Source organism: Corvus kubaryi, unplaced genomic scaffold, assembly GCF_017639235.1.
Source record: "Corvus kubaryi isolate FWS band 111438036 unplaced genomic scaffold, C.kubaryi_AGA036_p1.0 37260, whole genome shotgun sequence".
Classification (NCBI taxonomy): domain Eukaryota; kingdom Metazoa; phylum Chordata; class Aves; order Passeriformes; family Corvidae; genus Corvus; species Corvus kubaryi.
The window spans coordinates 6,332,825-6,349,036 of NW_024581077.1; the positions used below are offsets into that span (position 1 = coordinate 6,332,825).

The 16,212-nt window shown below is 44.1% G+C and overlaps 1 protein-coding gene across 3 annotated transcripts in view; it reads left to right on the forward strand.

Annotated features, from left to right (window-relative positions):
* The first annotated feature begins 443 nt into the window (after positions 1–443).
* NARS2 (asparaginyl-tRNA synthetase 2, mitochondrial) overlaps positions 444–16,212 on the forward strand; it is a 50,378-nt gene continuing 34,609 nt past the window's right edge. Inside the window, exons 1-5 of one of the 3 annotated variants that reach the window (XM_042024158.1) lie at positions 444–653; positions 3,718–3,827; positions 4,681–4,801; positions 5,486–5,626; positions 8,842–8,922. In XM_042024158.1, the coding sequence (XP_041880092.1) occupies positions 531–653; positions 3,718–3,827; positions 4,681–4,801; positions 5,486–5,626; positions 8,842–8,922 (576 nt within the window). In that variant the 5' untranslated portion in view covers positions 444–530. The remainder of the gene's footprint in view (positions 654–3,717; positions 3,828–4,680; positions 4,802–5,485; positions 5,627–8,841; positions 8,923–16,212) is intronic. The other 2 variants (XM_042024157.1, XM_042024159.1) reach the window with 2 other exon arrangements.

Here is a 16,212-nt window from a genome sequence, read left to right on the forward strand (position 1 = left end):
GAAAAGCGGGGAATGTCGAAGGGTTACGGTCCGTGAGAGAAGCCCAGGAGGACGGGACAGTGGCTGAACGTCCCTGAGAACCACCGTACGCCATCCCCAGACCGCGCTACCGCTGAGGTGGTCCCGGACGGCAGCAGGATCCCTTCCCCCGCCACGGGGATCCCTTGTCTCCCAACACGGGATCCCTCTCGCAGCCATGGAAGATCCTCCTCCCCATTCGTGGGGATCCCATCCCCACGTGTCCCGCTGGCAGCCGATATCCCCTACGAGGAACTACATTTCCCAGGAGCGCTTGCGCCCGGGCGGCGGAAAAGGCGAGCTGAGTCGCGCATTCCGTTCCGATTGGCTGGCCGGGGACGGTCCGAGCGGCCATTGGCTGGGCGGGTGGCCACGTGGGGCGGCGGGAGGCAGGTCGATTCACGTGGGCCTGTGCGGGAGTGGGCCGGGAGCCGAGCGGGAGCTGGGAGCGGGCGGCCGGCCGGCCGGGCTCGGGCCGGGGGTCTGGGGGAGCGGCCCCACCAGGCCTCGCCATGCTCGGGGCCCGAGGCGGATGGCGGGCCCTCCGCCGCTGCGCCTCCCTGCCGCGGCCCCTGCGGCTGCGGGTGCGCGAGGCGCTGGGGGCGCGGGAGCCGGCGGACGCGGTCAGAGTGCAGGTGTGTGCCCGGAGTGTGCCCGGAGTGTGCCCGGAGTGTGCCCGGAGTGTGCCCGGTCCGGAGCCTGAGCCGAGGGGAGGGCCCGGAGGGGCGCGGCCCACGCCCGTGCTTGGGAGGGAAGTGGGGGAGCCCTGCAGAGCGTTTTGCTGAACTCCCAGATCTGCTCTGCAGTCGTGCAGAGCCTCTCCGTGTGTTCTCTCTCTGTACGTGCTCAGTTCGCTGTTGTCGGAGCCAACGAAGCTTTGGAGTCGCTCGGCACGTGGAGAGGAGCGTTGTCACTGTGATGGGTTGTACTGAACGTGCTCTCCGCAGTGTTGGCTTTATCACCTGTTCTATTCCGGAGAGCCAGCCATTGCCTCTGTTCTGTTGTTTTTAAAGCTTTTTCATTGGTCTTGTGCCACGTACGTCCAGGTTTAGAGCAGTGTCAGTAGAACCATCGATAACACTTCCACTGCCGTTTGTATTCGGCTCCTGTTGTGAACCAAGGTAGCCTGGGATTAATGGGCGTTTTAGCTATGGAGCGCTTTCCCTTGCCATAGGATTGTGCGTTCCCCTGTTTTCTGGTGCTTCCAACTGGCAGAGCAGTGGTTGCACGCACAGAGTCCCTGCTTCAATGCACAACTGTGCAGTTGTCAGTATTTCTGGATGAATGTCAAAAGGACTGGGGTACTTGGTAACAGTTTTAAACAAAATTGAAAGAGGATAGATTTAGATTTGTAAGAAAGAAGTTTCGTACTGTGAGGGGGTGGGGCACTGGCACAGGTTGCCTAGAGAAGATGTAGCTGCCCCATCCCTGCAAGTGTTTAAGGCCAGGATGGGGCTTGAAGCAACCTGGTCTTGTGGAAGGTGTCCCTGCCCATGGCAGTGGGGTTAGAACTGTATAACCTTCAAGGTCCCTTCCTATTCAAGCCTTTCTGTGATTCTACTGGCCCAAAACCCAGTTTGTAGCACACTGGTATTCTTGCTTGCACATAGGTGAAGCCTAATAGGGCAGGAAGAAGCTTTTCCAGTGTAGGTTCTTTTCAGATGTAGTTTGATGAATAATGCAAGCTAGAATAAACTGATGCTAAAATTTTCAGTACTGCCATTCTTCCCCCTTCCCTACCCTCCAGACCCTTGCTGCTTTGCTTTTCCCCTGTGCTGGCAAAATGTGGGGGGTTTGTATTAAACTGGGCTAGGAATCTGGTCTGGCTTGAATGCAACCTTATTATGGCCAGGTTGTTGGAATGTGCAGTCTAATCAGAGTCAAAATTGTCACTTTCATTGCACATTCATTCTGGTAAGGTGTGAAGTGGTTAAAACATTGCTGCCGCAGCCTCTGCTGCTCCAGTACAGGCCTGTGGGTATGCTCTTACTTCCTATTGCAGGATGCAATTATTTAATAGAGCCCAGAACAGCTTGAGGAGGTGGCAAAAAAAGCTCTTGAGAATGTTTCTTTGTTTCTTTTTTTGTGTGTGTTTTGGTAAAGGAGCGTTTGTGGAGAAGGAAACAGAGGAAAACATCTGCCGTTATACGTTAAACGTGCATCCAGTATAACATACATGGTGTGTTCTGGGGATTTGCTGGAATGCAGAGGATAAGCACAACAGCTTCAGGCATGTTACTGTATGAAATGTTTTTTACTTTAACCATACAAATTCGAGGATGCCCAGATAATCTTGTTTCTTGCACCAGTTCGGGTGGAGCACTCTGCAGGGGTTTACCCTGTCTGACTCACTAGGTTCATGTCTTTAAAATCTTCCATGGTTCTTACATCAAACATGGAAAGCACGTTATACAAGCCTGTGTAATGCTTTGCCTGTGTTAGTAGTCATTCTTGAAACTATAACATGCTTTTCTTCTGGTGCTGTTTAATTCTTGGTTTGTTCTGTCTAGGTGACAGAAGTAGATGGATTTGCATTGGTTTGTCTGGTATAAAGCCCCTAAAGCACAGTTTGAAGTCATTGGGACTATTTGGTCCCTTCCAGTTAAGAAAAAGATGAAACTGGTTGGAAAAGAGGTAGTTTGGTTGTTTAATCAGCACTGGTTTTGGTTGTTCTCTACAGTATTGTTAGAAGATGAGCTTGAAGGCCCCCAGCAGATAATTTTGCTTTGAAGGCCAGCTTTTTCTCAACTCTGGTGAGCAGAGGAGCAACTATGGGAGTTATATTTTGGATACTCTTACTATTGCTTACTGCCTTGGTACTGACTTAATATTTCCCTTAAAAAGAAAATAAAATGTATAGGTCATAAAAAACCACAAATTAAGACATTAGCCTGAGCTGTACACAGTCAGTTCTACTGTTTTGCTGTTACAAAGAATGTGGGTATTACTAGTTTAATTGTTTTCATGAAACTGGACAAAGTATTTCTAATTTTTTTTCTTAATATCTTTCTTTTTTTTCCCATGGGCGCAGTGAAGCAGTCTTGATTTTAAGATGAAAGGAGAAACATCTAATGCAATAATTTTTATTTTTGTTTTGCATGAATATGTAGCTTTTCATGTGAATCTGTTGGCTGCATCGTTGTTTTAGCAGTCCAGCAGTTTAGTTAGTGAACACATTTGAAAGGTTGTAACCGTTCTATAGGGATACAACAAAACTGATACTAAAAACCATCAGAACCATCTTGAGTGTGTTGTAATGAAGAAAGGTGCATTACTGGTCTCTCCTGTTTTAGTAAGAAGTGTTTGGAAAGGATATCACTGATTAGAATATGTACTTTGCCAAAACACATTACATCTTCAGAGCACTTTGTTGCTCTCTATTCTCAGCTCCGCAAAGATGCAGGTACATCTTATTAATCCTTGCTGTTCTCAGGAAGAAACTCTGCCTCAGATGGATGTCTCTGCCTGAGGATTTGTTTCTCTCTGCTTTGAAGTCAGAAGAAAAACTGACACTGACTTTTTTTCTCTTTTTGTTTTTTATTATCATTATTTTTTTGCCCCTAAAGAAACAGTTACTTTGATTTCAGTAAGAAGCTGAAATTGGCCTGAAGTGGTGTGTCCAGCTCAGCTGGAAGAAGAGCATGAGTTCACAGCATTCCTGCCAAGAAATAACAAAATCTCTTTTTCTTTTTCCTCTAGGGCTGGGTCCGCTCTGTCCGATCCCAGAAGGAAGTTTTGTTCCTGCACATAAATGATGGGAGTTCTCTGGAAAGCCTCCAGGTGGTTGCTGATCCCAGCCTGGAAAAGAGGTGGGTCCATTTGAAATAACTGGAGAAATATATGTGTTGAGCAGTGCTTGGAGGGGTCTGCTCAGGCCTCTTTTCCTGTGCCAGGGACTTGCCAGCCTCTGGCACCTGACCACACGAAAAACACTACTGCAGTCTGTGGTCTCTAGATGCACTTTTAGGAGGGAGAATGTCAGACTACTTTGTCTCCACTTTGCTGAGGCCTTGTGGATCAGTTGATCAATCCTATGAGATCAGTTTGGACCCAATTTTCTTAGTAGCTGCAGCAGTGTAGGCGTTCTTGTCTGCTGTTGGAATTGCTTGGAAATGGCATGAGGTAGCCAGGGATAACTGTCCCCCACGTTCTGGAGGGTGCTGTTGCTCTTCTGTAACGACTGGAGGGCTGGCACACCAGGCATAGCCCCTGGATAGGCACATCTGTTCTATTGTAAAATAATGCACTTGTTTTATTGCTTAATTTTTGTTTGTTACTCTCAGTTGCTTACTGGGCTAGGGTTGGGAGTATTGGGATGATCCAGGAAACTTCTGTGTGTGACTTGGTTTTTTAAAGATTTTTAAAATAATTTTTTACTATATACTGTGTTTGTCCCCACCAAGAACCCCTTCTAATAGAAACCTGTCACTTTTCTCCCCACTTTTTCAACATTCCTGCCTTGTCCTAAATTCTTCTATAGCTTTTTGAATCTCTTCACATTCCCACCTCTGCACTTAATAATTTTTCATTTCATCAGTTAAGTTCTATGGCTACAGCATCTCTTGTGATCTCAAGTGGTCCAGCTAAATTAACAAGAATCTCTCTTCTGAATGTTGTTGTATCAGCACCTAGTTAAGCTGGTTTTTTTTCTTGGTTTCTTAGAGACCTGACTTTTGGAAGTGCAGTGGAAGTTCAAGGGAAGCTTGTCAAAAGCCCTCATAGGATGCAAAACATGGAGCTGCAAGCTGAAACCATTCGTGTAGTGGGACCTTGTGATATTTGGGTATGTCACTATAGCAAGAGGGGTGGGACTGCTGGAAATCAGGTTTTAAAGGTCCAAGTATCCAGCAAAGCATACTTGAAACTGTATTTTCTTTCAGTCTGAGTGGTCCTGCAGACTTTGATTTGTCAGCAGTGTCTGTAGGTTGCATCAAAGTAGAAACATGGGGTCACCATGAAAGCTTGTTTCTGGGACAGAGCCATTTCTCCATGGAAAATTTGCTCAGGCTGAGTCAAGAGTTTGCCTTTGTCCCACCCTGAAGCACTTACCTGTGCAGGTGGCTTACCTGGTAAGTTTGGCTCGGATATGTATTGGAGAAACAGCGGAACTGGCAAGACACTCCAGGTTGTGCAGCTGGAAGAACCGTATCTACCACAGGCACGTTCAGAGCCAGCTCGTTGTTGCAGCAGTGAGGTGAACAGCTGGGTTTTAGGGGGGCTCAGGATCCAGAAGGTGGAGCATTTTAGAGTGCTAATACCTCCTCTTGTGTTCATGGCTCTTGCTCTGCAGTAAGCATTATAAAATACACAAAATAACCAGAAAAGAGAGGCAAAAGCATCTAGTTCTTCTGTGGTCTGTAATTGTGATTGAGTTTTAGTAGGGAGAGATGGTGTTCTGTGAACAGCAATAAAACTGCATTGACTCCCAAGTTCTCATCCCCTTATTTTGATTCCCTGCTGTTTTCAGTCGTTTCCCCTGAAGATGAAGGAGAGGCACCCTCTGGAGTATGTCCGACAGTTCCCTCACCTGCGCTGCAGGAGCAACACGCTGGGCGCCCTCCTGCGAATCCGCAGCGAAGCCACTGCGGGCATCCACTCCTTCTTCCAGGTACTCCCTTCTGTACTGAGCCTGACGTGTAGAGCACTCCACCCAGGCTGGCTTTATGGGAGCAGCTTAGGAGGGAAGGAGTGTGACATCTTGCCTGCATGGTATGGATTTTGGACACAGTGGTTTTCTTTCCAGGCCTGGGCCTTGGCCAGACTGTTGTTTATGATCAGGTTAGCACATCTGTGGCCTGTCAGTGTCTTTCCACCCATTTCCTGTTATTTATCCCTTTCACAGAGTTGCAATATAATTGCCTGCAAGCGTGTGGTCTGTGGAACACAACATAATGTGGACTTGTTTAACCTATCCTCTGCAGTGACCTTACGGTCCTTGGACAGAAACCTCCTCCCACATGGAAAAATCTGTGATACAGGAACACAGACAAACTGACTCAGAGCTTCTTGTTATTCTCAGTTCTTGCCTTTCTCTTAGTGCAGTACAAATCTGTGTGGATGCTGTTGGCTGACATTAGGAGACTCCTGTTCTGACGCATTTCAAACTGATGGGTGGGAGCCACCTGTGTTTTCTGAATGTGTCACTCAAGCTGTGGGCACAGCACAGGCTTTGGGCAGGCAGGGGGGCAGGGAATTGGCTCTGATGCCAGATCACATAGAGGCCATGTGATTCTTTGTGTGAGTAGATAAAGAAAGGTAACAAGTCTTCTAGCACACCTGAGCCCTTTTTTTAAAGCTATTCCTGGAAATAAACATGTTTTAGTTCAGATAAGCTGGCTTTAGTTTGAATAGAATCATCAGAGCACTCTGATGACAAAATTCATATGTAATAATTAGTGTGGCCCAAGGAAGAGGTTAGAAATGTAAAGATGAATTTCTGGTCCCAGGTTTGCTGGTCTTTGTTGCCTGCAGTGGCAAAGAAGGCTTGCTTGCTCTAAGAAGTGTCTGTGGAATTGCATGGCATTTGGATGACTTCTGTGGGTTTTTTTGGGGTGGGGGGTGTTTTTTGGTTTTTTTAAGAGCTTAATAGAAATCCCACGTCAGGTAAAGGTGCTGGTTTCAGGATTGTGCCTGCTCCTAAGACAGAAGCTGGCTCTGTTGGCAATCAGTCTGTGCCGGTGTCAAGCCACTAGATGGCATTGCCTACAACGATATGTGCTTCCAAACCTGGGCACCGAAGGCAGCCAAAATACAAAAAAAGTCTTATTCAGGCTTTGCTTCTCCAAATCAGCTCCAGCTCAGGCTCTGACATACCTTCCTGTTTACAATGCTCAAGAGCAGAGCTCTATTATAAAATAGAATGTATCATCAATTTAGCAGCAGCAGCTACACTAAAGTTATTTTTAAAGGAATAGGGAAGATTTGGTCCCAGACTTGATATTTACACATGCTTATGTGAGAACTCTCCTAGCACCAGGAATGTTTGTACTATATCTGTTTGCTCCATTTCTAATGGAAGGAAGTCTTCTAAAATTGCTACCTGCATCATCCCAAGAATATTGCAATTTCCAATGTGACGATGTCAGAACATACCATAGCTACAAAGAACAATATGAGCGTTTTCACTCTGCAGAGCTGTAAGGAGCTTAATAGTGGAAGAAAATAAGTGGAGCTGTTTGAATACACACTCAAAATTACTGAGACTCTCTGTAACTTTAAAAGCATCTCTTTTTTAGCCTATTCATTTCCAGGAATGAATGACTACTGCCAAGTGCCTTTGGTTTGGATGTTGAAAGCTAAAATGTCCTCTTTAAATCTTCTCCTGAGAACTGTGGTCCATGCAGGATAGGAGCATTGTTCCTAGGCACAGTAAGATAGTTGCACTGTGTATGGCAACTTCCACTCTGCACATTAAGTTCCAGGTTTGTGAGGGCCAGTAATGCAACGTGAATTATTTTAGAAGCTTTTATAAGGGGAATTATCCCAGAGGTTTTCAGGGGATTCTCTTATTTCAGATCTGTGCAGTTTGCATGACTTTCCAAAGCATGTAAGGAATCTTCTGTGTGAAGTGTGCTTCTTTACAGCATCTGCTAGCACTGTATGAGGAATTTAGGCCTTTTTCAAACATCTCCTGTAGAGCTGGGAGGCCATGTAACCAACAGGGCTCTGAATATGCAGGGAACTGTGTCAGAGGCCCACATTTTGTGCTGGTAGACTGAAACTTCTTCCCCCAGGCAAAGCAAGTTGTTCTGGATCCAAAACTTCTCTCTTTGCAGTAACTGGATCCCAGTGAGGAGCTGAGGTCTTTGCACCTGTAACCAAGGTAGCCTAGAGCTGACTGCAGGGACTTTGCTCCCTCTTGGTTGTGTTATTGTATTGCCACAAAAGGCATTGCATGTCCATATGAGCTTTTCATTCCAAATTAATTTTAGTTTGATTCTGAGAGTGGGCACTAAATACTATTCCTGTCTTCCTAGCCCCTTAACTAGCTGGTGGTAAGGACCAGGACTTCTCATGTGACTGACTGAATTGTATTATTCTGGTAAAAGCTGTGAAGCTAAGATGTATCCATCCACTGAATATTGGGTTGCAGCTGTTTTAAAAGCCTATGGCTGCACTGCAGAGAAATCCAGAGAACAGGGGCTCTTTCTTCATTCAGCCTTCCTTGTTTTGGAGGCCTCTGCTGGATTTATGAACTATTACATGAATGTGTAATTCTGCAGGTACCTAGAACATGACCAAGCCAGGGTATACCCTGTCTCTTAAAATCAGCTTGACTTCAGTATCTTAGAAGATGCAAGGTAGGACTGACACTTTATTGGTGTTTGGGTGTTTTTAAGGTGTCTCTTTCATCCTGTGTGTGATTTTTGTCATCTAAAACATTTGATAGCTTATTTTAATGCAGCGCATGAAGAGTGTCCTTTGCCTAACCACTGCCTTCCAAAAAGCTGAAAGAAACAAGGTGTTGAGGTCATAGGGGTGAATTTGATTGAAACTGCCCAAAAATATGAAAATGCTGGGGGAAGTGAGAAGAAAGGAGAATGGTGTGGAAACAGGCCATTGCAAAAAAACTCATAGTAATGACCTAAATCTCTTTGGGTTATGAAGCCTGGAGGAAAACACACAGGTAGTAAACACTGCTTTGTAAATCGTGCTGGCATTTAGTTTGTCATCTGTCCCTGTAAGGCAGAAGCTGCCCAAAAGACTACATGTGCTGTCCTGGTTGGGGGCTAATGGCCAAGTTCCGTGTGCTGGTTGATGTCATCCTTGAGGGTGATATTCAATATCTTTACCTCGTTAACTTTGCTGTTCTGTCTTTTCCAGGATAATGGATATGTGCATATTCATACCCCCATAATTACATCCAATGACTGTGAAGGTGCTGGGGAACTCTTTCAAATTGGGGTAAGTTGGGTTGCATAAAGTTTTGGGGTTTTTTTGGGTTTTTTTTTTTTTTTTGGCAAAGCAATTCTTGAGTTGTTGAAGGTTAGAGGAAATGTCTCTCTTTATAAACCCTTTTATGTACTCCTGTGATTATTTTTTTAATATAGCGATCCTTTTCTTCAACTTATAATTTAGACAGTTAAACAGATGCATTATCTTTTTTTTTTTTTTTATTGCTATTTTTTGCATTAATCAGCACCTTTTGTACTGATGAGGTTGTTCTATCCCTGGTGCTGTGGAAAAGTTTGCAAGGAATAATGGAGGGAGGTGGAACATCTTAGTAAACAGACAGATGTGATCATAAGAGCCCAAGAGATGGGATGGGTCATTCAGGACAGACTACTACACTCAAATATTTCTTAGCTTTGAAACAAAGAATATAATTCACCATGAGATAATCCTTAAAAAGAAGTCAGCAATACCTGAAACTCCTTTTCAGTGTGTCCCTACAAGCTACACCTGTTGTATGTCAGAATTCTCCCCCGATATTGTCAAGCCTCCCCATAACCACCAAATTACTGCCTCACTCTATCATTATAAGAGTACCTCACATCATGGGTCAGAACCTCCTGTGAAACTGAAACACAGCCCTAACCACTAAGATCTTCCCCACAGATTTCTCATGATTCCTGACCCCACAGTCATTAATCATACGGAATTCCATCTGAGTTTTGTACTTCTGTATTTGAAATTCACTCTTCTGTCTCAAGCAACGGCATCCTTTGCCACTTAGGCTTACTGGCTCCCGCTTTGCTGGTGATTCATCTGTAAGCAAAAGAAAAACTGTTGAGGTAGCAGTTACTTGCTGTGGGATCGTGTCTTCCACTCTGCACAGCCTCATGACAAAAAAGGCTTCTGTCTACTTGTTCTTCAGGATCTCAAGGTCTAACCTGTGCTACCAGTGATTCCCTTCCAGACCAGTACATGTGGCTCAGCTTTTTGCTTGCTGGGACAATAGGGTTGATTAGCTAAACTAAATTGTTCCTGTTTAATTGAGATGCCTTAATGCTACCCAGGGTTCACTCCGGGCTGTTGCATGCAAATTAAGATGTGAAAACAAGTGACACTTAATGATGGAAACATTATGCAGTTTGCAGCTGTACAGTGTATTGCGTCTTTGGTTCAAATTGTATCCACTTGAAAGCTGTAGAGGATGCAGGACTGCAGCGTAGGTGGCTGGTAGTGACAGAAGCCCTGATGCAAATGTTGAATTAGGTGCTTAACTGTGAGCCTGAAACTTGTATAAACTGGATCATGGTTCAAGGCAGATATTTTACTCCTCTCCAATGGGATTGCTGAGGTGCAAATAATACCTGTCTTGGAGAAATGTAGCTACAGCTGTGCTTGAAAGGTGTGCTGTAAGTGCCAAGTCAGACCCCATTAAATGGCCTGTGCCACAAAGGAAGGGCTTCACAAACCCACTTGCTGCTGGGAACGTGGAAGTTCTCCCTGATTTCCTGTTTCTTCTTTGAGTACAGCTTCATTGTCTGGCCTCATTTAGCACTTAGTTTTGTTTCTGCAAAGCCCTGTTCACAATTGGTCCTGGCTAGCAGAGATCTAAGACTGCCTGCTATCCTGCTGGGATCACTTCACTCCACTGGAGCAGTGACATTGTTTTTTGACAGTGAAAACGTGGGGAAGATTAAGCCTGCCTTGGGCCGTGCATGTGAGGCTGTCAGACACAAAATAAGAATGGTAGAAGGGTGTCAGACATAATAATGAGGGTGTGGTATTTGCAACAAAGCCCAGAATCTTCCTGTGCTTTTAACCAAACCAGCTATCAAGACATTCCTGTCTGCTCTATTCAGTCACTTTTTAAACTAGCCTTTAATTCACTGTTTGAAAAGGCCAAGGGAGAATATAAATTCCTGTTCCTCTTATATTTGAGGAGGAGCTAAGATTTCTGGTGATGGAATTGATGAAAGCAACCCTCAAATTAGATTCTTCAGTTTCAAAAAATATTTAAATCCTATTCCTTAAGTTTTAAGACCTATCTTATAGTTGCAACCAGAATTGGTATCCTATTGCTCCTGAGTTTGTAGTAGTTACAATACATCTTCTGTTAACGGGTTGGGGTTTTTCTGCCTTTTGGGGTTTTTTTCAGTTCCCTTGGGCAGTGTATAGAACTAACAGTCTCACCAGTTCAGCTGACCTGCTGCAGGTGGAGTAAGTTGAAAACTTCAGTTGCATAGCCTTAAGAACCCAAGTAGAGGTTGCTTTTGTACCCACTGCGAACTATTGCCTTTAAATAGCTGTTTTCTCTGACTGGCACAATTTTAATCCTTTGACTAATGTCTGATGGCTGCTCAGGCCTGTGCATTCTTTAGACGTGATGGAAAGTGAAGAGAGTAGGAATATGTTTTTACATGTGAACTTGAAGAGATGGGGGAAAAACGTATCTGAAGTTAGAATGAAAAGGCTTTTTGAAATATGGTCTTTGATTCCTAAAACTCTTAATCCTGTAGGATTTGTGTTTGTTTATATGTTCAGCTTCCTCATTATCTTTGTTTGGTTTTGGGTGTACTGATTAGTCTGTACATAGCTTTGGCTGGGATGCTCTCATACTAGGACTTGGGATGGGGGAGAATCCATTCCCTCTCTGCTGGGCAAATCAACTGAATGTTTTTAAAATGAAGTATTGCAGTGGTGAAAAGAGTGCAGTAAGCAGAGGACATTTTAAAAAATAAATAAGTCACAAGACGGTAACAACTCCAGAGGAAACTTCTGCACCTGAAAAGTGTAGGTTTGAGGAGAAACTTCCAGAAGTGTGAAAATGACTAGGCAGACCTTAACCCACATGGAGAACATCAGCAACACCAGCTTGTGGATTTCTGCACTGTTGACATTGTCTTCCTGTGGTGAGAACATGCAGGGGAGAAAGCATCTTGTTTGTGCTTCTTTCCTTAAAGTAAATTTTTTGAAAACACCAGAAGAGCTTTGACTGTTGAAAGCAGTGTTGTAGTATCATCTAAAGCAGGACAAGGTAATTCTTGAAATAGGGAGAATGCAGATCAGCAGGGGCAGGTAGCCCTTATTTTATTTTAATCTGAAAATAATTCCCCTATACCAGCAGTTTTAGCACCTCCACCTCAGCACAAATTCTTTCCTTGCATTTTTTTTTTTGCTTTTTTTCTCTTTTTTTTTCTTCTGAAGTCTAAAATTCTTAGCAGCGTTGTATGTTGCAAGAAACTTTACCCAGTCGCCTTCTGTGGCTGCGTCCTAGGAAATCTGCCTTACTTTTGTCCTTGTGACCCAGCTGCATGTCTGTTCCCTGCTATTTTCAGTAGCCTCCCACTCTGTCTGCAGTGTTGAAGGCTCCCTGCGTTCTGGGTCTCTTGCTCTGTTTTCCACTTTGCTCCCTGGAAAATTTTCTTTGTATGGCCACCCACAGGTGCTGTGGAGAAGGTGGGGGCTTCTCTGTGCTCTGTAAGAGCCTGTCTGGCCCCGGACTCTCCATCTATTCAATGTGGGTCTCTACAGCACTTTCCCTGTTGCCCAGCTGCAGCCTTTTGAGAGAACTCAGCATGCAGTGATTTCCAAAGCCCAGCAGCTGTATCATGCATTCACAGCTCCTTTAAGTAGATTTCACATGCAGTTTTTATTGCCTGTGGCCTTATCCCTTCCTGGGACCACTCTCTCTCTACGTGTAAAGAGTGCTGCATTCTACCTGTTGGCTCCAGTGGAGGTAAAATGTGCTCTATATGAGGCTTGTCTCTTCCCACACACACACCTCATGGCACCTGGATGGTGTTTGGCTGAACCCAGAATCTGGATCAGGCCATTTCATTACTTAGAAAGGATATTTAACTGTAAACCTGAAGAACCATTCCAGGTATAGTTCTTCTCTAAAATGCATCTGGAGATTGTACAGTGTTGGTCTTTTGGGGGTTTTTTGCCCCTCGCCCACAGGAGTGAATGTCAAAGCTTTTAGATTCCTGAAGGTGTAAGTTTATGGCTGTGGCACCAGCAATATGTACCTGCTGCTGAACATGCAGAAACTTACTCCTACCATCCCTTTGGTACTACTGAAAAATATCCTTGTCAGCACCAAAGAAAGCTGGGATCTGCTGGGGAGAATCACAGCTAAACATAACAGTATTAGTGTCTGTCAGGTGTTTTCCCTTCTAGAGACGTGTGATGGTCTGGGAGGCAGCCAGTTCCTGGGAGACTGGCACTTCAGAGATGTGCTCAGCAGGGATCAGGGTAAGCTGCACCTGAGATGAGGGAGGGCTTGCTTCTTCATGTTCTAGCTCTCCCAGTTTCTGTTTGTTTCTACCTGATTCATATCCGCCTGTCCAGTCTGTATTTATGAGATGTTATGTGTTCCAGTACATATTTATGTTTGTCTTAGCACAACCAGCTGCTATTGCTCGGTGCAAGTCCAGCTGATCAGAATTAGGACTGGAATTGCAAGGAGGACTTCTTGGAAGTTAGGAATTTTGCAGGGGTTGTCTAAAAAGGAAAATCCAATCATGTTTATAATGGGGTGTCACAGAGGGCAAATCTGGATTAAACATGTGTTGCTGGGAAGCTGCAGCAGCGCAGTGGAGTGGGCCTGGGGTAGAGCTGCAGCAATGATTTCTAAGAGCTTTTCAAGTTTTCCCTGATCCCTTCATGCTTTTGGCTTGCATAGAGTGTAAGACAGAATCAAACAGTTTGTACTTTCCTGAAGCTAATTGCCTCAAGGAGAAGTTAATACAAGACTGACATCAAAGGGAATAATTTTAAATTAAATCATTAGACATTTGAGGAGATGGAGAACAAAACAGGTACTAAATCCAGTTGTTCTTGTATTTAGAATGAGAATAAAAAGCCTTTGAAGTTGATGTCAAATAATAGTATGTTTATAGCACATTTACTCTGAGACACCAAGATGTTTCATACAGATTCCCTCTCCCTCTTCCCCCATTCTAAGTTGGGTAGGTTTTCGACTTTGGAACTGAGAGAGCTTAAAAGGACACCCATAATTCCCTCCTAATCTTTTATCAAGTCCGTGTTTTGGGGTTGGGAAGTGGGGAAACATCCATCTAATTGAAGTAAAAACACCACAGTGTTGTTGCTTCATTTTGCTAGTCATGGTCATGAAAACCAGTCTCACCCAGTGTCAGCAGTGAAGGGATAGTGTCCCCTACCATTTATTTGTCTTGTACCAGTGGCTGTGGTTTCATGTAATAAAGAAGCCAGCTTGATCTAAAAGGCTGAGCATGAATCTGGGGCACAGGTGCTTGGGAATATTGCCTGTGCTCAAGTGTGTAAAGTGGAGGAATCACCTCCAGTGGCTTAGCTGATGTTTGTACCTGTGAAATGTGCAGCTGCTAATTATGGCATCTCCCCTTGCTGAAGGTGCCCTTTCTGAACAAAAAGGGAGGCATTTAATTTTTCCTGCATGGAAAAGTTTTCTGCATGAGCTGTGTTGCAGCTCACAATACCCATTGTATTGAGTATTGTGCCTTAGGATGAGGGAGAGGAAGTGGGCAGCTGTGGAGAGGCGAGGTGATCGAATGGTGATGGGGCAGTAAAATTTTATCTAAATATTGCTGTGTTTACCCTTCACCTTCTGTCAGAAGCCATCCAGGAGCTGCTCACAATGCAAACATACGTCTTGGGTTCTCTCAGTGTCCTCTCAAATGGGCTGCAGGTTTTCAGAAGCCCAGTTGAGTTGTAGATTGTCTCACTTTCTCCAGTCATTTCCTGTGTTTCTATTTTCCCTATGTCTTTCTGAGATCACATCTGATTTGGAGAATGAAAAATGACACAAAGTCATTATAAATGAACCAGGCCCCAGCTCCTGGAGACAGGTGTAACCTGTTTGTGGATTTGGGGGGAAGCATTGAGGTTTCATGGCTGATTCTTGTTCTTTTCTTGCTTCCAGTTTGTCTCCTTCTCATTGTTTAGAAGTTGCATCCTACAGGATTAGGTGGGATTTTTCACTGGTGAAACAGGAAATAGAGCTGAAGTAAGCTTGCAGGGAGAGAGAAACCAGTGGTACATGGCTCTTCTCTTTAGTGTTCTGGCCATGGTTCTAGGGCTGTGGTATGTGAATGTTTGATGTTTATTAATATCCTTATTGCTTTTGAGCAAATGCTCTGGGTTTATTTGATGAAAACAATAGGATGCGTCTGCATCCTTGGAGTTTGGTGTTTGGTTTTTTTAGAACCTCAAAACCTCTGAAACGAAGGAAGCAGTCCTGGGGTTACAGCCACAAATTATCATATTTTCATTGATGTCTGTGGAACAAGGCAAGCTTGCTATTTTCTTTAGTGTGATGCTGTGAAGAGATAAAACTGCCTTGTGATCTGAGGTTTTTGGAAGTCACTGTTTCATCTTTGTGATGAGCAGCAGAGCTTTTTGAGAACAAAAGCAACACCTTCAAACCCATTGAGAAAAATGGCAGGTTGTAGGCTATCAAAGGCTGGCAGACAAGGCTCCCTGTGACAGAGCAAGTTGAGGAGTAGGGTGGCTGGAGGTAGTGGCATACTTAGCTGAGGTAGCAACACTTAGCATAACTCCTAGGAACTACACTTTGAAAAGTGGGTATTTCAAACTTATTTCAGAAGAAAGTCGTTTGGAAATGAATGTAGATCCGCCAGACCTCAGGTTAGCTTTGAAGTTTCATTCTGTTTTTCTCCTGAACCTTTGGCTCCTCCAGAGCTTAGGGATGACATTGAAATATACAAGATGGTGAAGCACAGTATCATTTATCTTCATGTTTCTTTAAAAGTCACAGAGCTGTGACCTCTAGAGGTCATCTAAACCATCTCACTGTGCTCAAACAGGGTCAGCTGGAGCAAGTTGCCCAGTACTCTGCTGCTGAGTTTTTTATATCTCCCCAGATGGAGACTTTACAGCCTCTGTGGACGACTTGTTCTGGTGCTTGACAGCCTCAGTAAATATTAAAGGTTATTCTTGTTTTCAGACCAATTTTTGTGTGTCTTTTTAAAAATCTGTGGCTATTGTCTCTTGGGACTTTTTTTTTTTTTTTTTAAGTTTTTCATAATGGAACACTGAGCTTCCTAAATTTTCCATTACTTGTAGATTTTTCTGCTAAAAATATCTTATGACCTGAAAAAAGCATGCAAAAGCTGAAATGAAACATAGTTTATTTTTCAGTGCCTATGTAATATGTAAGCTGTGATGTGTCTCTGATTTAATATTGTTTCAGTCGTGATATTTTTGAAAACTCAATTAACAGTCTTAAGAGGATATTGCGTTCTCTTTTTTTTTGATTACTGGTTGTCTTTTTCCAATGGA